Source organism: Seriola aureovittata, chromosome 7, assembly GCF_021018895.1.
Source record: "Seriola aureovittata isolate HTS-2021-v1 ecotype China chromosome 7, ASM2101889v1, whole genome shotgun sequence".
Classification (NCBI taxonomy): Eukaryota; Metazoa; Chordata; class Actinopteri; order Carangiformes; family Carangidae; genus Seriola; species Seriola aureovittata.
Genome location: NC_079370.1, coordinates 23,641,890 through 23,662,599, shown reverse-complemented (window position 1 = coordinate 23,662,599; position 20,710 = coordinate 23,641,890). Strand labels below are relative to the sequence as shown.

Sequence of the window (20,710 nt, the reverse complement as noted above, 5' to 3'; positions counted from 1 at the left end):
TTTACTACATTAGTTTATCTAAGGAAGTCATTTAGATGTCCTTAACAAAAAAGCACATTTACCTTAACAAACTGCACTTACTTTTGTGTTGTTCCTAAAAATATGCCGAAATAAGGCTCGTCGTAGCGTTGTTTTATTTTGAAGGTTATGGCCGGAAGCACTGATTGTGGTATCTTAACTTTTACTAAACACTAGCAGCAAGGTCGAGCTCAGGTACCGCAGCTTGACATTTTGGGTAATCTTTCTTTAGTCATGGGCTGCTACCGCATGTCAAAAACGTGGTTCAGTTGCTGACATGCAGTGAGCATGAGGGCGTTTCAGGGAGTTAGTACCGACTGTCTACCGTTTTTTATTTTTGCAGCATTGTCAATGAGTTATCGTGTGAGTGTAAGATTTTAGCTTTACGTCGCGTTGTAAACACAGCTAGCTGACAGCAGCTAGCTCAGTTATTTACATATAAACATGGGCTCCGCTCCCAATCACGGCACCGTTAACGTAACAGAGACAGGACTGCCCAGCAAACCCGTGCCTGCTGTCTCGGTAGTCGCACATGTCCAGCAGGTCTTAGGCCATGTAAAGATTGAAAACCTGGTCGCAGGACTCAGTGGGGGAGTGGTGTCAACACTGGCGCTTCACCCACTGGACCTGGTCAAAATCAGATTTGCAGGTACAGTATTAAATAATGTTTAATGAATTCGTTATTGTCTATTGTAATAATGTAATTTGAGTAATCTGCAATCCCATAGTTGCCTGCCAGTGAGGAGCTGTATCTCTTATCCTTAAATGGAAGTAAATGTATGCAGAACTGTGGTTAGAAATCTGATATGTAGGGTTCATTTGCAAAGGCATGTGCTGCTCATTTTACAAACTCTTCAGGTGTTAAGTTTTGAGCAGATAGATCATCCAAGCAGCACACTAGTGTCATATCTCTGAGACCACCATTAAACACTACAATATACAGTATGCTTCAGTGACGTGACTGTTCTAAATAATGTATTATTTGAGACAAGTAATAAAATACTGTGTGTAAATATGATTCAACAAGAGTCTTAAATGTCTGTGTATTGCAGTGAGTGATGGCTTGGAATTACGACCGAAGTACAATGGCATACTGCACTGTATGAAAAGTATCTGGCAGCAGGAGGGACTGAGAGGACTGTATCAAGGTGTGACACCCAATATTTGGGGTGCTGGAGCGTCATGGGGTCTCTACTTCTTTTTGTACGTAAGCAATAAGCCTGTCCGATCATGTCTGTATTGCGAGATTTCTCGTTAATTGTTTTGACATTTAAAATGTTTTGTAACTGTGGCATGTCTTAGTTCCCAATTACTTTCATTACATTATGACTCAAATCTTCCCTTGCAGCTACAATGCAATCAAAGGGTACACAAAGGAAGGTCGTCAAACTGAACTGAGTGCCACAGAACACCTGGTGTCTGCAGCTGAAGCAGGTTCGTACTACATTTATCCCAACACTGCTGACATTCTCACACAATCAGCTCACAGTCAACAGCAGAAAGCTAGATAATACTGCTCTGGGCGGAACTCAGCCGACAGGAGGCAGATACAAATTAGTATATCACCCCTCTCTTCATTTTAGCCCTACAGGGTCACATGGATGCATTTCCTTTTAATTAGATTAAGCCAGCAGTTGAAAATTAGCCTTCTCATAGTGTCCCAGCAAAAACTGTTGAAGGTAGTGAGAAAGTTTTTCGTAGCAGCTTTAATTGCATCTAAGCAAAAAGATACTATAACACTGATATATGTTGATGTTGATGTTAAGTGTGACTGTAGCATTTGAACTTGCACTATATCACTACACTATAAAATGGAGGCTGAAGAAATCCATGATATTAATATTAAAATCTCTCCTATCTTTTTTTATGCCTTCATCTCCCTGCAATTTCTCCTCCAGTGTGACTGTGAAGGACAAAATTACCCTATCTTGAGTTCTGGTCAAGAGAATATTAAAGTATTTGTATTTACATTTTGTTAATTGTAGTTTTACAATTAACTTAAATCAGGTCTCTTCTATTTGGTTTTAGAGTAACTGAGTCACCTGATCCTGTCTGCAGAACTTTTAATTTGCGGCCACACAGCTCATTAACTGTCGGAAGTAGCTGATTGTATTTGTCAACAGTCATGTGTATCTAATGAAGTGGCTGCTGAATGTACTTTAAAATGTCTTTCACATGTTATAAGCTTCACTCTAACAATCCCCTACTATTCTTTACCCAGGTGTCCTAACACTCACCCTGACCAACCCGATCTGGGTGACAAAGACCCGGTTGGTGCTGCAGTACAATGCTGACCCGACCAGTAAACAGTACAATGGGATGGTGGATGCTCTGGTCAAGATCTACCGCCATGAGGGAGTGCCTGGACTATACAAGGTAAGACAGCAGTGTATTTTTGGCCTTTTATGTATTGTAGAAACATAAGAAATACTCATCTTAGTTGGAGGCAGCTAATGAAACGGTAAGATAAGTTTTTTTGTGGAGTGTCACAAGAGGAGAAGTGGTAATAAGTCATTACTATAACTAAATTTGCAGCCCAGACCGCCCTAAGTCTTGCTGGGCTGTAATAAAGTTTTGTATTGGAGTAATTGGTTCACCACTAGAGGGCATTGCGACCCTCTGTTTGTTGTAGTAGAGCACTAATCTCTGCTAAAGGAATTTCTAGCTGCATTTCAGCTCCTTCAGGACTGTTAGAATTTTATTAGCCTGGCAGAACAACTGTGACCAGATTACTCAGTGTCAACCTGACAGAAGATATATTTAAATAGAAATAGAGCTACAGACAGAGTAGAGGTTTTTTTTTTCTTATTTATATATAATATATGCTGTGGGTTTTTTCAGTGACTGACTTACAGAGTGTGTACAATTCAAAGGGTTATGTTCCCGGTCTGTTTGGCACGTCGCATGGAGCGCTGCAGTTCATGGCCTACGAGGAGCTCAAGAGAGACTACAACAAGTACAAGAAAGTGCCTTCCGATGCAAAGCTGGTGAGTCATTAACCCCAGGAGCCACAGACTGACTGGAAACATGCTCAGCGTGAAATAAAACTCAAGCTTACGGCTTGTAACTTTTCAGATTAGTAAGACTGAGCCCGCAGTTTCTAACTAGCAGTTGAAGACATGACGCATCAATTTTCCCACTCTACTCTGCTCATTTCTTCTTCTCCATTTGTATGTCTTTGTAAACAGAATGCATTGGAATATATCACAATGGCGGCATTATCCAAAATATTTGCTGTGGCCACAACATACCCGTATCAGGTGGTGCGAGCTCGCCTTCAAGACCAGCACAATAGATACAATGGAGTTATTGATGTCATAAGGCGGACATGGAGGTATGATAGCAATCTTCTGACAAATGACTGAACATGCCATCTTAGTATCAGTCTCTAAATTTGGCTGTTGTGTCCAATTTGATTCAGGGTCATTATTCTGTCACTTTCTCTGCAGGAACGAAGGCGCCGCCGGATTCTACAAAGGCATATTCCCCAATTTGATACGTGTCACTCCTGCCTGCTGCATCACGTTTTTAGTGTATGAGAATGTGTCTCGCTTCCTTCTGGGACAAAATAAATGAGGTTTAGAAGAAGAGCACGGAGCTGCAAAGACTCCTGAGTTCACACACACAAAGAGGAAAGCAGACTGAAAGTGAACTCCCACAGCACATGTAGATGTGCTGATGTGAGATGTGAGAAGCTTTCATCTTCACTGAAAATGAATGAGGAAGTTGCCAAACTGAGTAACAGAATCAACAGTGGATTTTCTTCCTTTCAAGACAGATCCTGGAATGTGATGAGGAGGTATCATCTGTCTCTGATTCATCTGAAACTCTCACCATGACTGCTCACCCCAGTGGATGCAATGCTGTTGTGTTAAACTGATGTCTAGGTCTGTTTTTTGGGCTTGTATCAGGGAAGAGAGATAAGTGAAATATTTCATCATACAGTAGTTATGTTTACATTTTATTTTTCTTGCGGCAGAAAGGGACACAAGCTGAAATGTTAAAAGCTGATTATGAACAGCAAATAGAGATCTCCTCAGGTTTCTAGTTGATTGTGTATGTAATATTAGTTTGTCTCTTTTAAATTATGTCTGTATATGAACAGAAAAAATGGAGATGGTGTTTTGTCTAAATGCACCAACATGTCTTCAAAAATGCGTTCTAGGTTGACATTATCTTTGTTTTCTTGCAACAGATTGTGACTGCATTGCTTTATAACATTTTGTTATAAAATCCAAATTATGCTTTCTCTTTATTGTCTCATTGTCTTATGTTTCACATATGTAAATATAATAAATATGTGACATTGTGGCTAAATTAAATTTACTACATGATGTCAGAGCCTCTAATACATTGCAGTGATTATAAATTGACGCATCATTGAGTTAAATTCTTAAAAAAAAAGATTGTTTTATTAAAAGTAATAATGAATATAAACAGGTCACATGAGTACATACTTTAAATATCGTCAATGTCTTGTCACAAAGTCTGTCATTTGGTCACTGAACTCTACAGCACCCACAAGCAGAAAAGCTACAGTACAATGTTTTTATTTCTGGGCGACAGAATGGCACAGTATTTTGTTTACAGGCCTGACATCTAGTATAGTATTTTAACAAAACAAAAAAAAAACATTCAAGTTACCATCAGTGATGCTGCGGTGCCTCAGCAAAAACCATACCTGATCATTTTGGAGGGCCAGATAACATACTTTTATACCAGCACGACTGTTTTTTTATTTTTTTTATTTAGGCAGTTCCTCAATGATAATCCTGGATACTGAATTCCAGCCTGTAGACGCGTCACCTCTGGGATAGTCGGCGCACGTCCCCACCCACACGGCCACATCCACCAGCCCTGCTTTCACGCCCTCACACAGGCCTTCAACTGAGGAGAAAACAACAGACAAGACGGTGTAAATACACTTCAGGGAACACCCAGACTAACTCCACAGATGGAAATTTGTTAATTGTTTTGTTTTCTGACACAGTGGTGAACTTTTGGAGTCTAATTGGAGGAGTGTAAGTTTGCTTTAAAGTTTGAAAATTGTTGCTTCCCAGGATGAAAGCAGTTAAATAACCACTTAAAGAAACAGTCTGTCACTTCAATAAAAATATTTATTTGCTCTCTTGCCAAGAGTTAGATGAGAAGATTGGTACTACTTCTAATTATAGCTGGTAAATATACAGCTACAGTCAGCAGCCACTTAGCATTGCACAAAGAGGGGAAACAGGGAATATTTAGCTTGACAAAACTAGCAACCATTGATAAAAACAAGACAAAACACATAAATAAAAAGCTGGTGTGTATCTGCAGGAAACAAAGATAACTAAAACCAAGAGTAGTAACATCCTGACAGTGACCTGTGAAGACTTCAGGAAGTTACTAAGCCCAGCCCCTTCCCCGCTCCCAAATAAAACAGAACTTGTAGTTTTTGCACTTTGGTTTTTGTATTAATCACAAACAAACATGGTATAATGTATTTAGTGAGCTTTAGAGGTGTTGGTAGGTAGATTCTGTTACCTGTGCACAGAGCCAGGCTAGCTGTTTCCCACTGGTTCCAGTCTTTATGCTAAGCTAGTTACATATCAAAGGTGTCAGAATGCTTCCAGAGAAGTGCTTGTTGTATGGTCAAACAGCTCCGGAAACCTCCTCCCCGTACCCCTTTTCCATGATAGACATGAATATATCCAACCATTTCTGTTACTTTACAAAACCGAAGATTCAACATTCACACCCACTTTACACTCTGATTGGTTCAGCTGTGCAGAGGTGAGAAAAAGCCACAGTTTGAACTTCTTTCTCAGCTCTCATTTTCATCCTTGACACAACTAGTTCTTTCACTTTTCATGTTAATAACCGGGGTCCAATACAATGAATGCTGTCTGAAAACATCAGCCGTTATCCCTGGACCCTAGCTCCGCAGCTGGCTCTAGCAACCTACTAACCGTACAGATAGGTGTGGTACTGAGCTTCTCATCTGACTCTCACCAAGAAAGCAAAACGTTGACCTGTTGCTTTAAACTATAACAATTTTAATAATAACCACAAAATAATAAGTAAAGCAGCGAGTTTCTTGATTGCACAACAAAGCCTCTGACCCGGGTCATACCTGAGGATGTTCTGTGGATGTTGATGGTTGAGTTGAGCTCTGGGCTTCCCTGGTCTAAGTAGATGATTGACTCTATGGGGAGGGGTCCTGTACACTCTGCTCCGTTGAAGGTGAAGTACCACCTCTGGCAGCATGCGTTCTTACACTTCAGTCTGAGGGAACCACTGAAGAGGACTCTGAGGGCGCTGTCTGAGCGCAGCTTGGTGAACGTACAGTCCTGCAACACCAGCATAAAGTAACTGTTACAGTGATATGCATCGTGTAGGCTGTAAAACACCCACACCTCCACCCACATTCCTCAGAAACATGTCACTCTCTGCAGCAAAATACTCACAGCTACTTTCCCCAGGTCGATCCCATAATTCAGAGAGTTCCAGGCGCACTGCTTGTAGTTAGGCCTCCAGGGCTCCTCGAAGATCTCGCTAATGCACTCTCCTTTCTCACCTTTGAGCCCGTCACGGCCAGGGATGCCCGGCGTCCCCGGAATGCCATTGGCCCCAGGGTTACCGTCTCTGCCAGGGGTGCCGGATGGCCCCTGCATGCAGCTGCCAAACTGTAAAAACAAGGAGGAGAAGAAGTAGAGGTGAAGTTGATAAAACAACATCAGCCTATTGCTATCACACTTCTTGTTTCAGATTTTCTTTTTTCTTCCTCGGGGTTAAATCCCTGTTGGGGCTGCATGCTCCGCAGACACCTAAACGCTGACATCCATCCAACCATCACACACAAGAAGCCAGATTATACCTCATTTACAAGTCATATAAACAAACACACTGCCATCAGGCTGAGATGAGTTTAAAAACAGATGTGATCCAACCCCAGGCAAAGCAATTGAACCAGCAACCATGAAGCCATGAAGCAAGTGAGAGACAGATCGTGTGTTAATGAGGAACTGAAGCCTTGGTGACAGCCTAAATTGGTAGATGTCTGGCCACACGTCTCCCGGTGTGATTCATTGTCCTCCAGAATCTCCTGCTATGTTTAAACAGATGCTGCATCTTACTCAAGCTGACTCAAATACACACAGACACACACACAGAGACAGGGGAGCTTGCCAAAAACCTACCACATACAGAGAAAAACACAATGAAGATCCAAATAGCGTCGTGTAATGTGTTTTTCAAAGAAACAATTTGACCAACGGACGGCAGCGCGTAGCTTAGCTGTTAAAACTTTTTTTAGTTGGACTTGGGTTTTTAATTTTTGGTGGTGATTTGTGAGCGTCATAAACTCATTTGTTTAGTCAGGACAGACGTAAACTGACACGTAGGAGTGCGTCCTCGCCCTTAAGCAAACACTGATGCCAAAAGCATTTGGGTCTGGGTTTTTGTTTGGTCATCGCTGCCCTTCTTGCTCAGCATGCAGCTGTGGAGCAGTTATAGGGGGCACATGGCCAAAAGGCATTAAGGCAAAAAAAAAAAAGTCCAGAGGCAAGAGAGAACAAAGAGCTTTTACTCCAGTCTCAAAATCTTGTCCTGAGTCTTGAACCTCTGGGGTAAAGCAGAAAAATCTATTTCAAAGCATGTGAATCTGAACTTTTGGCTAAATGTGGAGAGAATTACAGTATTTTAAAATCAGCTGCTGTGGAACAGATGTTTGAGAGTCTGTTTTAGCCATCAAGTGGCTTTGCTGGAGCAACCTGAAGATGTAAGGTCTGACATCATCTCTATAGGAAACTGAGAAGTCTGTGATTACCCCAGTAGGTTGTGGTATTGGTATGCAAGTGCTGCAATAGACCTGGAATTTATCCTTAAAGAAAAAGGGACTAAACGTCCAAGCCTCTTGGCTAATAGGTGGGAAAATGTGGAAATGTCGCACATACTCCATGAAGTCCACTTGGTTGATATTCAACAGGGAAAGGACTCTGTTTTAATAAGGTTTGGATTTTTGGAGACCTTTGAAAGCAGACTGCTGAATGGAACCTCTGTCCACTTAGCCACACAGATGACTTTTATATTAGCTTCCAGTCCGCCGTTTCTATAGTGGTGACGCCTGCCTGCATGAATTACAATCCAGCCCTGCTGAATATTAGTAGCACACAGTCCATTACTGTAACTGAAGCATAAAAGCTGTATTTGCCCCAAAGTGCTGAGGAATCAGTAGTATTTCATGCATTAGTCAAAACTGAGGCGAGGACCGAGGCGCTCCTCGAGCATGCAGAGCGTGGATATAATGCTTGGCTTTGAGAGTTTTTACATTCAGAGGATCTCAAGAGGAATCAAAGCAGGATTTTCTGATTACCATGTTGTTCAAATAAGAAGATCTTCCTTCTCCAGAGTGCCTAGTGCAGTTGGGCTTTTCTGCATCATTTCCAGTGCACTAGATACAGATGGTAACATAAGATGCTATTCATTATACCCTTCCACTGTGGTCCCCAACTGCAGAATATGACTTTGGGGGATAATGAAGAGCAACTGCTTGTGCTCAGTGGTTCTCAGTGTGTGGTGGGTAGACTTTTAGGAGTCTGTGTGGTGGGGGTTGTTAGGGGGGGTCCACAGAGTCCCAGCAAAATAAACACAAGTTTCACTTTCATTTGATTCCCAAGAGATTAAAGAGAGAATGTGTGTCCACTCTGTTCCTCCACTCCCCACCTACAGTGTAGAGGGTTACGTAATTGTGCACAAAAATAGTCTAAGATTAGGGGTGGTGAGAACCAGTGAATTTTAGGTATTTTTGAGAATATTCTAAAATATAATTGCAGATAATAAAAAGATAATACATTTATCAGCCTTATAATATCAATCACAACTTTCACCAACCATCAAAAATATGCATGAACCTTTTTAAATTTGTCAACCAGGCAGACAGATAACAAAGAAAGGCAGACAGACAGTGAGCCAGACCCCAACTTCCTGTTTGGGATTTTTTTCCCCCTGTCCATTCAGCCCGCTGGAGAGCAGCCAGACCTGGAATAATAGAGAACCAGCTGACCATACAAAAGCTATGTAACAGCATTTCTCATCTACCAGGTAATTTTGAAGGCCATTTTGCCCAAGTGGTGACCACACTCACTGAAGTGGATCATGTGGCTGAATCAGCATGTTACTTTTTTTTCTTTTGGGGGGGATTTAGTCGTTTAAATATATTTCTGGCAAACAGCAGTGCGTGGCAAGAGAAAAAGTTAATCCCATGATGAGTTTAAAGGACAAAACATGCCAAGTGCCACATGGATGTTAATGGAGATACGTTAAAAATACAGCAACGTGGCTAAATGGGAATTAAGTCGTTTAAGAAGAAGAATACTTTGATGTAATCCCGTTATTTATTTTTTATTTTAAATTTATCGTTATGAAAAGCCATAAAGCATAAATCTCCTGTGGACTGCCACAACTTTTGGACATGATGATAGCGGCTGCATGGTTATATCTTATCTGCTCTCTCTTACCTTGTCAGCGTCAGGATCCTTTCGGTATCCTCTATTTCTCACCTTTTCCACGCCATACAGAGGTAAAGCCAGGCAGACAAGAAGCAGCAGGCGGGCAGCGAGGGGAGACATCTTCCGACAGACAGCGGAGCACTGTGAGCTCCGTCAGAGATCTGAGACAGTTTGACTCCAACTCCAGCCACTTTCAGCCCAGAGGAGGGCAGGACGAGAGGGAAGGAGCCAGTGAAGTTGCTACTCAGGGAAAAAAAAACAACCCATAACATCCCTATGAGATTCATACACCAGTGTAGGCCCGTGTGCAAAGAAAAGTTAATATTGTTCTGTTACAGTTTTTTATTTGTTTAGTGTTGATAAAGTAAAATCTTTACTAAATTCTATTAATTATTGACAAAGACAAAAACAAAAATTCAATCTTTTATTATTCAGTATTTTATCAAAATGAAATTGTACGGATATAAAACTTGACTGAAAAGACAGGCTACATAAAAATAGTAAAAACAGCTCACAGAACTGTAGAGAGCATTTCATAGGCGACACTAAGTCTTGGTACAGCATGAGCAAAGACCCCTGTCCACAGGCCAGACTGAGAATATACAGTAGAAAAAGACAGACAATGAATCCCTTTAAATTAGTGTTACTGGTATTGTCACGTGACTCCCAAATATAAAAGGTAAAGAAACTTGAGGGAAGAATCAGTCCCTTAAAAGACAGTACAGCATGACAGATGTTCAAATAATCCACAGAAATTCTTCTAGAAATTCTTGGACAGATATATGGCCCGTGGCCCTTGTTATAAATAAGCCCTGAACAATCCCCAAATCCTGTTTTTTTGTTTCTTTATGACTATTCATACTTAATAATTAGTGGTTTGTGCTTCTAATGTCAAATAGTGCAAAACCTGTTTGATTTATTTCCTCAATTTGCTTGAAGATCATAAGAATTTACCCCTGCAACAAGAACACAGGTAGACACATCACACATGCAGAACATCTGTAGATTCTTTGAAGATGAGGAGCTACTCAAAGGAAGGCACGTTCTTTTAGAAAACTATAAAGCTATACTTTATCCAAAGTCACAGGACGCATGTTTGAAAATCCTTACAGGGACCGACCTCTGCAGAATCAGTGTTTACACAACAGAAACAAGTAAAAAAAACACAAAATAAAAGCACATCTTTTAAGAAAACTAAAAAAATCAACTATATCAAGTTTAAGAGTATGCCTTTTTTCAAAGGAGAAAAAAAGTAGCACAGTGTGTATTACAAAACGAGGTTTCAAGACAAACCATCTTTCCAGCAAGAACAATAAGACATTCAAAAAACACAGGAAGATGTTGAATGTTTGGCAATATCATGACCTTTCTAACACAACTCTCAGTGTAGCGACTTGTCCAGTGAAAGACTTTCTAAAAAACAGAATATTTACATTAATATTGCTTTTGTTCACTAGTATGCATTTAATACCTCTGAATTACCAATCTACACAACAGCAGACTTTATGCATGCTATAAAATTTAACTGGCAGTTGTATAGTTGGGATAGAGCTGCACTGCTCTGCAACATTCAGGTGTACGGCTAAAAGTTCAGTAAAGCTGAAAAACAAAGCTGTCACCCAAACTAAATCATCTAACGCCTTTACACTTACACTCAGATTCTGGTCCAACATATCACATTTGAAATACTCAAGGTTTGTTACATTTTGTTGGCAACGGACATTCACTGACCATAAAGCAACCAATACACTCATAATCTGATGTATGGATCTTACATGATGTATGACAAGAAAAATAAATGGTTACATCAACCAGCATCAAGTGACTGTTTTCTCAGTGGTATCATGGATGGATGGATGGATGGATGGATGGATGGATGGATGGATGGAACAACAGATAAACTTCAGGGTCAGATGTCTCAGCAGCTGCTGTCCTTTGTGTCCTTGCTCTCCTCATGCACCTGGTGCACCAGCTGGTGGGTGGAGTCTTGGATGAAGCTGCTGCTGTGTGATAGGTTTAAAGCTGGATGCTGCTGTCCACTGGGAACCTGCCTGGCCTCTGACAGCTCGCTCCTCGGGGTCATCCTAAACCGGCCAGGACACATTCGAGGTTATTGGTGGTTATTGCTTGTACAGATGTAGCTTCAGTTCACATTTTCACCATAAAGAGGAACAAACAACCTAAACAGAGCTGAGATGCAACAGAAATGTCTATCATGTAAGGAAAAAAAATTCTATAAATAGTAAAAATGTTAAGTCTGAGTTTCTAAGAAACATAAAAGTACAAAAAAGGTAAAACTTTCAATAGTTCTATCACAGTTATCTCAGATCTGTCTCACTTACCTGCCATCTGGGACCCTGTGCATGCTCTCTGAACGGCTGCTGACCTTACTGGAACTTCCACCTTTGCTGCGTCTCTCTCCCCCCTCCCGCTCCCTCTCTCTGTCCCTCTCCCCCCTCCTGGAGCTTCGGCTGGAGGTGCCCCTGTCCATGTGCTCCCTGGCTGAGGTCTCGGACAGAGAACCTTGCACATGAGGCTCGTGATTGCCCACTGCAGAGGTTCCTTGACTGTTGGTGTTGGCTGCTGCGGAGGGATTGGTGGGGGCAGCGCCTGTGCTCGTGCCCATGGACTTGGAGATGACCTTCAGCTTGTGGGAGCTGGGCTTGTAGTGCTTTTTCTTGTGCTGGACGCGGCTGTTGTGCTTGAGGAAGAACTCACAGGACTCCTGGAGCACCCGGCGGCTCTCGCTGATGGGACTGTCGATTACAGAACATGAAATTTTCAGTGGAACTACATATTTATATCTCATGGAAACATGGATTTGAAGGGGATCTTACTCTCTCTTGCGGGTCCTGTTGAAGAAGTAGGCCCACTCAGAGCATGTTTTCTTGCTGCTGACCCAAAACACTGCCGATATTCCAACCACCAGTGTCATCAAGTATTTCACCAAAAACAGAGAGAGGTCAGGACGGTCGTGCTCCGTTGTCTGAAACAAAGAGACAAACTCAGATGGAAACAGAATCCTTGTGATTTAAAGCAAGTGTGAATTAACAAATTCAATTTTCTTTACTTCAGACAAAACCAAGCTTTCTGAACTTTTCGGCTCAGAGACTGACCTTCAACATTTGACATTTTTACACTGTCCATTTATGTTTTTAGATTTCTAAATGGACAGCAATTTTTATTTATCAAATTATACAGAAATGCAATATACTGTCATTTTTGTGTTAGTTCCCCTGCTGTGAGTTTTATGTACTTGGGCTGTTTTAGCTCTGTTAGTTAAATCCAATGCAAAGTGACATTGACCGTCAGGCCTTTCTTAAAACATCTGCCTAAATATTTATATTTAGTTACTTCAAATTTCACATTGGACATAAAACTTTCAACACATGCAGCAGCCCATTCAGGGATTGGCCACACTGGAATGTGAGTTTATTTTTAAAGTAATTAAGAGTGTGTGGGAAACTGCGCTCTTAGCTTTTTGGTAATGGATATGTTTAGGTTCACCAGGGTCCACTGACCTTTCAACAAAAGTAAGTGTGTTAATATTATCAACAAAACACAGACAGAACATTTTTCAACTACTGATTGTAGTTTCATATTTTAGTATCCAACCTTATTTATACGGTCTTTTCATCCTTGATCAGTTTTTGCAAGTTTACAACGTGCTTTGACTTGTATGTTTTTCACATACCAGCACACGTGCCATGTGCTCTCATCTAGCCCACAACAAACCACAGATGTTCAATCAATCGCATCAACCAAGGAAACGAATATAGTGAGTTGGAAAGCCTCTTCTAATCTGTCTTTGACTGTCTACCTTGTAGGAACAGGGGATGCTGTACTCCTGACAGCGGTCGTTGATCCAGGTATTCTCCCAGGTGCTGCGGTGGCTCTGTTCGTAGGTGTAGCAGGCTAACAAGGTGACCAGCGGGACCAGGTAGAGGCAGCTGAACACACCGATGCGGATCATGAACTTCTTCAGCTTCTCCTGGTTACGCTCGTCGTGTTGAATGACCTGCCGGACGTGGTTGAGAGAAACGATGCCTGCCAGGATGAGGAAGAGGCCGACTATGACGCCCACACACAGCGGAGCCAGAACAAAGTAGCGCAGGGCGTCCAGGTCATAGAGTCCCACGAAACAAACCCCACTGATGTTGTCCCCTTCAACCTTGTTCAGAGCAAGCAGCATGACAGTGAGCGTCCCCGGGATCCCCCAAGCAGCAGAGTGGAACCACACCTGCAGACGGAGAACAAAGAACAATGTTTTGGAGTGTGCACCATCCTCCTGGTTGTTAATAGCCTGTTTTTGCTCATTTTATATTTTTATTTCTACATTTCCTCTCTGTATTGTCTTGGTATTTGCTACTAACACATGACCATACACTCTTAAAAAGCTTACCGCTTTCTTCTCTATCGCCTCACAGCTCCACTTGGGTCCAGCTGCCAAGAACCAGGTGATGGTGAGTATGACCCACCAGACGATACCGGCGATGGAGAAGAAGTAGAGGAGCATGAAAAGCAAAGTGCACCCTTTGCTTTGAGAGCCGAGCACGACTGTATCAACACCTGCAGGATGTGTCGCCTTGGTACAGGCTGCATTGTTTCCCAGCAGGAACCCGATGAAATATATGAGCGAGACAAAGCTGTAACAGACGGCGTAGAAGATGATGGGGCGCTCAGGGTAGCGGAAACGTTTGACATCGATGAGGAAAGTGAGGAAAGTGAAGAGTGTAGCGCCCAGGCAGATGATAGAGCACACACCGATGAAGCTCTTGGCAAAGTCAATGTCATGGGGTTTGAAGTACATGTTGGAGCAAGGCGGAGCGCAATCCTGGGCGCCCAGGAATGATGATCCATGGCCTGGCTTGGTCTTTAACTGCAGAGGGCACCAGAAGCCCAGGTCCCTCTTTGCTGAGGAGGAGATCGCTGGCGTGGTTGCAGGAAACACTGAACCATCAGGGGAGCTACATGGGTCCAATCTAGAGGATGAAAACAGTAACAGGATAATGAATTGATCAGGGATGATTAGTTTTGCTCTTGTGGATTGTGTGTAATTGAGGCTTACTTGTCACACTGTAGCTCAGGGGGCCAGGTGATGCCAAAGATTCGAATATTCTCTTCGCAGTCGGACAGAACAGTCTCACACTGCTCTCGGCACGGACGGATCACCTTATCTTCCTCAGTGCATGCTGGGATAAAGGCTTGGCAAAGGAAGTGGTGGACGTCTGGAGAGCAGCGCAGGTTCGCCAGGGGCATGAATGGCTGGGGATCCAGAGAAAAGTTATGTAACACTGAAAATGAGAGCTTATGATCCACATCTGAAGTTAATCTGAAAATACATTAACTTGTTCAATATATTTAAAGTTTATGAGTTTGAGGACTTTTTACTTTTCAAAAAGAAACATATCACACATCACAATCTTTGTGACATAAAAAGGTTAAAATAGAAAAAAAAATTAATCATACTTTGGTTGACCCGGTCTCTGGTCAATAGACATAAACTGGTGATGATTTGTCACAAGTTAACGTTGCTTTATTTTAAGGAGTTAAAAGTCAAAAACATTGAGAACCACTGCTCTACATAAAGTATTAACTTCATTTTTTCGAGCTGCATTACTCTATAGCGCCACACAAAGGAGCCCATTCACTGGCTGGGAACCATGTTCTTCCGTTTCAACACAGTGGTCAGGAGCTTGTGAGAGGGGAAGGAGAAGGGGGTGCAGTGTAGGTGGCAGGAAATGAGTGTACGGACGTTGGGAAACACACAACAGGCCAGGAAGGCTGGAATGCACACAGCTGTTGATAGGTTAGGCTGCTGAGGAGCCACAGTATTAGTGTGTCTGCGGGGTGTGTGGATTATCAGTGGGATACACAGCTTACCCGGAAGACAACTTGATTCCAGTTAAACAAGTCCAAATCATGTCTGTGCTGTTGTTTCTGTAACCTTGGATTTCAAGTAACTGTACACTGTGTAGACTAGCAGAGGTTTCTCTATTATTATTGCCTATTAACCAGCTATATCAGCCAGGATTCTGTGTTCACACTGCTTAAATCATGTGGACATTTTAGAGTTGTGGGGAGTCATGGTTTGGACCTCATCAACCATCATCACACCTTCATCTGCAGACAGACTTATGTCAGTCTATGCTGCCAATATTTGGACACAAAACACACACATACACTCTAGTCCACACAGTCCACTATTCAATGTTTCCTCTCTTTTTTTCCCCTGAAATCCAGTCTGGCAGTGGGCCCATGTCTCTGGGCCCTGGGCTTGCCCCCTCTGACAGTAAGTGTCCTTGTTTCTCTCCTGTGGAGGTCCTGGACTCCTTGTCAGTGAGCTCCCCATTGCTCAACAATCTGACTTTTATTTGCTTTACAGCAGAGTTACTGTAAAAACTGCCCTCGTTTCAGAAAGCTTCAACCAGGGCCAGCAGTACAAGTCGAGTTGATTTGGTCTTAAAGGGAAAATCCTCTGCAGAGAATTTCATAGCAAAGCACTTTAAGGATTAACTGATTCAAAAAAAATGGCTAAAGTCTCACTTTTGAAACTTTAGCTCAGATTTTTTAAGAGCCTCAAGTGTGCCCTGTCTCTTATGTCAATTAGCCTTTCTGTTCTCTTTGTATTCTAACACTTCAAACTTTTCTGATTCAAAAGCTGGCAAACAGCGGTGGAATCTGGGATCAAGGGCGGAAAAGGTTAACCCTCCTCCGGAAAATCCTACTGATAGGCTGGACTGAGCCCAGTACGAAGCACAAGCCTGCTTGATTACAGCATCTGGGCTTTGTGATAAATCACTGCACACTTTCAGAGAGAGAGAGAGCTATGTGTAATATGTAATGTTGTATGTAGGCCATAGAGTGTAAGCCCGTCACCTGAGAGACAGGACTGCAGAGGTAAGCTCGTGTACAGGGGGGAAATGAGTGAGTGATTAACAGAGAGAATACTCATTGTGGTATGCAGCTTTGTGTAGGACTGGGTGTGTCCCTCCCCTTCCTCCAGAAATCAAAGGCCTCTCACAACAAAGTCGATGAAGTTGCCCGTGGCATGGTGACTGTGAAATAAGAAGCCTATACCTTTGCCAGATGCCACACAAAAGATTCCTTCAACAGATCACTGTTCATGCTCAGTGCTCTAACACCAAACATGTGTAACCCAAACCCTGGCCTTGAGGAATGCTAAGACACAGGATGTAACTACGACTGAGACACAGTTCACTGCTGAGGAGAGACCAAAGGCAACACTGGGTCTACAGATGTATTGGATGAAAACATGTTGGTAGCCATCATAAAGCTAAGTATTAGGTATTAGGAATAAGACAACACAGAGAATGTGTTTTATGACAGACAACTCAAACACTACTAATATTTGACTAAGTTGCATTAGGCACAACTTTTACATGGAGCAATGTTTTTAAAATCCATTATGTATGAGAGCTGAGAATTCAAACCAGGCATACAGATTCATGGTTATCATGCACACAACAATACAATTTCGACAGTTTATTCACTAGATAGTGCTCTATAACAATCAGGTTTGATTTGTGGACAAACTGTGGCTGGTAATTTGTGTCTGCCTGTTGATGACCATTACAAAATGGTAATTACAGTTCAATCAATATGCACTTCTGAGGCAGACACTGACATTTAGGGACTGGAGCCATGAATGCTGCTGAAATGATAGCAGTAATAATGGCAATCATTTTGAGATGATATTCATTATCTTTAAATGTGAGTTGAATTATAATTTTTATTTACAAGCAGAGGAAGCTTTTTTTTTCCTTAATCAAAGGCTGATAATAATTACAACTCATAATGGAAACCCAGACTAATGAGATTCTTTAACATGGGTCAGCAGCTGTTAAATCCCTTAATGTAAAGTTCCCCCTTAAGAGATTCAAGGTTGTGAATACCATCTGTTCCAAATGTCACAGATATATTCTGTATCAATGCGTTCAACTTATCGCCCAAATTCAGTCTGACTTATGTTCTTGGAGCTAATATCCCCTGGAGTTTAGGATAAAGTTCCGTGGGTCTGAACAATGTTTTGTTTTTGGCCAATTCTGTTCACACCCACAATATGGGTTTGTATTGACTGGCCCACCCAACACCAAAATTAAAAGGCAGGATTAAATCCGTAATAAATTGGGACTTTAAATTAAGAACTGAAAGATAAAACTTCACTGAACAATAAAAAAAATGTGCCTTAAAGATCAAATGTCACTGCATATTATACAGACTGTCTGATGAATCTGATTTTAGGAAAAAACAAATTTTAGTGTCAGTCAACAAGATTGATTGGCTAATGCCCAACAAGTCAAATATTGGTATATCAACAAACTGATATATGTAATGTTATGAGTACTCACCTCCATATTACTGGCTGCAATATCCTGATCATAGTGCTCCATCATGTTGGGAAAGAAGGTCATGTTGTAGGACATCCCCAAGCACCGATGCACCTTAATCGGCTCACAGGTAAACAGGCTGTGGGAACTGCAGCTTCCAACCCATATCAGTGCCAGACACACCCACAGTGGTCCTGGCATCAGCATGGTGACGGCTGATTGGGAGCGAGTATGTGAGTGTATGTTTTTTTGTGTAAACTCGAACAGATTTCTTTTTGGCTCAGTGTGAGGATATCTTGGCCCAAACGTTGAATTCCCCAGCTCACGCTGTCATCCACATTTCACTCCTCCTGGGGACATCTCAGTGGAGCCCGTGGGCGTTGAAGCAGGTAAAGCTTTCCCATCAGCCCCCTGGTTGGTCAGCATGTGCCTTTGGGTCACAGATAGGAATCCCACATCCCTGAAATGAAAGTAATTTTACTGAACTGAATTTAAACTTTCAGCAAAAAAAGGACAAAGAGGTTTGTCTTAGACCACAACCTGCATTTCATGAAAATGTGTCTTCAGGAACCCCATCTGAGAAGATTTTTTGTAGCTGGTTATTACTGCATTTACCACAGAATTGCAGAGAGGAGACAGACTGTAGCCCTATCATCAAAACAGTCTACCATGCAGCCTCTAATTGCACTATCACCTAAAGAATGAAATTTAACTACTCATTTTTTTTCTGTTCACCTCTACAGGTTCCTTGAAGTCCCCAGGCTCCAGTTTGGGAAGCGCTGTTTAGAGACGCATCAGGCAGGTGGAATTCAGAGACTAAAATCCATTCAATCCTCGTGCAAACTAAAAGGGCATGCATTTACATGGGGTGGGGAATGCTAGAGATCCAGGCTGATTCAGTAGAATGAGTCTCAGCTTGTTGATGCACATTAGGCTTCACATAAAAGTGTCACAGCTTCACATGGTATATTCAACTAAGAATCTTAAAGCCTCACAGGGTGTAATACTTTCCCAGTAAATACAAAAGCATTTGAGTCAGTTCTGGTTATATTCTGTATACTGACACGTGTACATGTGTATTATAACAAGTAGTATTTGAAGTTATTTACATAAAGATATGGTCTTATAATAATGACTAGATAAGTTGTTTATATAGTTGCTGATGATTACATGCTGATATCATTGGTGGTAAGAGTTCACTTAGTATTTCCCTGTTTATATGTAAAGTAACCACCTTCAACAATCTTCATAGTGCAGACTACTACTAGGGTAAGCAGGGTAAGCACATTGTGCTTGGCTAGTAGCAAAAACTTTTCGGTTGGCACAGCAGCAATGATTAAAAAGACAAAATTTAGCGAAGCAAATATTTGACACGTACCAACCAACAACACTAGTTTAACAAGCAGACATGTGCAGGTTAGTAAAACAATAACTGAAAACTTAATTTCACAACTTTATTCCTTATATATCCATACAACTTATTCCTTTTAAGAATATGTCAGTTTACCGCGAGCAGGAAAGTCGTTTTCCCGTAAATTGGACACCAACTGCCGGGAGAGAGCACAGTAAACATCCCTGCCTCGGTCGCTGCCATGGGACGGGGGCCCGAAACAACTTCGGTGGCAACAACAAAGTTAGAAAACTATGAAGGGTAAAAAAAAACGATTCACAAACACTTACCCTCAACTGCCCAGGAGTTCATATAACAGCTGACTACATGGACACTCGTCCGAACAAATCTGTGGGGAATTTGGTAGTGTGTTTCCTGCGATAAGCTCCAGCACGGTCCCTCTGTCTTTTCTTGTCTGGCTGCTCTGAACTGAAGCTGCCTTCATATGCAGTTGGAAATGTGACAATTTCATCACAAACGCATATGAACCGATGTAAACAGATTAATGTTGAAATAATAATGTGTTTTCATCGCTCTTTTCTCCTGTGTATTTTCAGAATAGAAACTATTTGCCAACAACAGAGAGACAGACCTAAATATAAGTGTGTTGCATTAAATCATTAAACAAATATTAGAGGATATCACATATAGAAAGCGTAGGCTATTCGCAAATATGCAAATGTTCTAATTGAACTAAATGTTTTCAAGTTTCATCTACCTAGTATAAACTATAGCCACTGTACAGATGATAGCCAGTTCTAAGTCAAGTTTGTCACTTGATAGACTAAAAACAGTTGAATTCAGCAGTAGGATGCCCGGAACGTAAGAATTGACGGGGAGCACTTGAACGCAGCATGTGTGCAGCTGGCAGATCAATGATGGGACAATCCCAGTCCGAAGGTAAAAAGCAGAGCTATGGATTTCATTTCTCTATCTAAAATATGTGGCATTAGACTGTTTTCCAGGTTTACTTAAGAAAGGGAATTTGAATGTTCATTTAGACAATATTTGCTTTTTTTTGGTTTAACTTTTTTTCATCCATGTCAAGAGGAGGTGCTATTGCTTTTTCGTGGAAAGATGAAGGGATAAGTGAGCGAGGATCCAGGTGTAGTTTTCCTACATACCGCTAGATGGTGTGACTTTCATTCAGCGGTATTTATCAAATTATTCTAAAGGACTAAAACACAGCAGTGCCTTTAGGGAATATTTAAGAAATACCACAGAATATTCAGTAAATTTTATGAAATTACATACTATTAGTCACAGATTAATCTTATTGATATAGTACTGAAGTATCCAGAAAAATATAAAAACCCCAATGTACATGTAGGCTATGATAATAACACAGTTGAGTATAACACTGTCCACAGGGTAAGTAATTAAGAAGGCAGACTATTCCTCATGTTGTGCACCCCTTGGAAATCCTAAGAGGACCCCTTGTGTCCCTATAGGCGCCTGTCTTA

At 41.6% G+C, this 20,710-nt stretch overlaps 3 protein-coding genes across 4 annotated transcripts; 1 reads left to right on the top strand and 2 right to left on the bottom strand.

The window, feature by feature from the left end:
* Positions 1 to 178: 178 nt before the first annotated feature.
* LOC130171792 (mitochondrial folate transporter/carrier-like) lies at positions 179 to 4,267 on the top strand. Its single transcript, XM_056379958.1, has 7 exons — positions 179 to 667; positions 1,071 to 1,221; positions 1,367 to 1,452; positions 2,240 to 2,394; positions 2,892 to 3,005; positions 3,207 to 3,352; positions 3,468 to 4,267. The coding sequence occupies exons 1-7, from the start codon at positions 463 to 465 to the stop codon at positions 3,592 to 3,594; spliced, it is 984 nt and encodes a 327-aa protein (XP_056235933.1). The 5' UTR covers positions 179 to 462; the 3' UTR covers positions 3,595 to 4,267.
* A 285-nt stretch (positions 4,268 to 4,552) lies between these two features.
* Positions 4,553 to 9,738, bottom strand: LOC130171793 (collagen triple helix repeat-containing protein 1-like). Of its 2 annotated transcripts, none has more exons than XM_056379960.1 (4): positions 9,558 to 9,738; positions 6,465 to 6,683; positions 6,131 to 6,347; positions 4,553 to 4,905 (listed from the first exon to the last, which is right to left on the bottom strand). In XM_056379960.1, exons 1-4 carry the CDS (start codon positions 9,624 to 9,626, stop codon positions 4,763 to 4,765), a joined length of 648 nt encoding a protein of 215 aa, XP_056235935.1. In that variant the 5' UTR covers positions 9,627 to 9,738; the 3' UTR covers positions 4,553 to 4,762. The 2 variants fall into 2 exon arrangements, with proteins under 2 accessions (XP_056235935.1, XP_056235934.1); XM_056379959.1 differs by having other exon boundaries at positions 9,516 to 9,736.
* A 178-nt stretch (positions 9,739 to 9,916) lies between these two features.
* LOC130171790 (frizzled-6-like) lies at positions 9,917 to 19,677 on the bottom strand. The gene is made up of 8 exons (XM_056379952.1): positions 19,538 to 19,677; positions 17,879 to 18,317; positions 14,575 to 14,771; positions 13,909 to 14,488; positions 13,327 to 13,746; positions 12,344 to 12,492; positions 11,849 to 12,262; positions 9,917 to 11,590 (listed from the first exon to the last, which is right to left on the bottom strand). Exons 2-8 carry the CDS (start codon positions 18,062 to 18,064, stop codon positions 11,425 to 11,427), a joined length of 2,112 nt encoding a protein of 703 aa, XP_056235927.1. The 5' UTR covers positions 18,065 to 18,317; positions 19,538 to 19,677; the 3' UTR covers positions 9,917 to 11,424.
* Between the last annotated feature and the right edge of the window lie 1,033 nt (positions 19,678 to 20,710).

Excerpts from the sequence above, each read along its gene's own strand:
- LOC130171790 (XM_056379952.1), bottom strand. The coding sequence starts at position 18,064 with ATGCTGATGCCAGGACCACTGTGGGTGTGTCTGGCACTGATATGGGTT. Across the intron at positions 13,747-13,908 it reads AGGCGATAGAGAAGAAAGCG|GTGTGGTTCCACTCTGCTGC; the intron begins GTAAGCTTTTTA and ends CTCCGTCTGCAG. Across the intron at positions 12,493-13,326 it reads GCATCCCCTGTTCCTACAAG|ACAACGGAGCACGACCGTCC; the intron begins GTAGACAGTCAA and ends TCTTTGTTTCAG.
- LOC130171792 (XM_056379958.1), top strand. The coding sequence starts at position 463 with ATGGGCTCCGCTCCCAATCACGGCACCGTTAACGTAACAGAGACAGGA. Across the intron at positions 1,222-1,366 it reads TGGGGTCTCTACTTCTTTTT|CTACAATGCAATCAAAGGGT; the intron begins GTACGTAAGCAA and ends CTTCCCTTGCAG. Across the intron at positions 3,353-3,467 it reads GTCATAAGGCGGACATGGAG|GAACGAAGGCGCCGCCGGAT; the intron begins GTATGATAGCAA and ends CTTTCTCTGCAG.
- LOC130171793 (XM_056379959.1), bottom strand. The coding sequence starts at position 9,626 with ATGTCTCCCCTCGCTGCCCGCCTGCTGCTTCTTGTCTGCCTGGCTTTA. Across the intron at positions 6,348-6,464 it reads TCGACCTGGGGAAAGTAGCT|GACTGTACGTTCACCAAGCT; the intron begins GTGAGTATTTTG and ends CTGGTGTTGCAG. Across the intron at positions 4,906-6,130 it reads CATCCACAGAACATCCTCAG|TTGAAGGCCTGTGTGAGGGC; the intron begins GTATGACCCGGG and ends TTTTCTCCTCAG.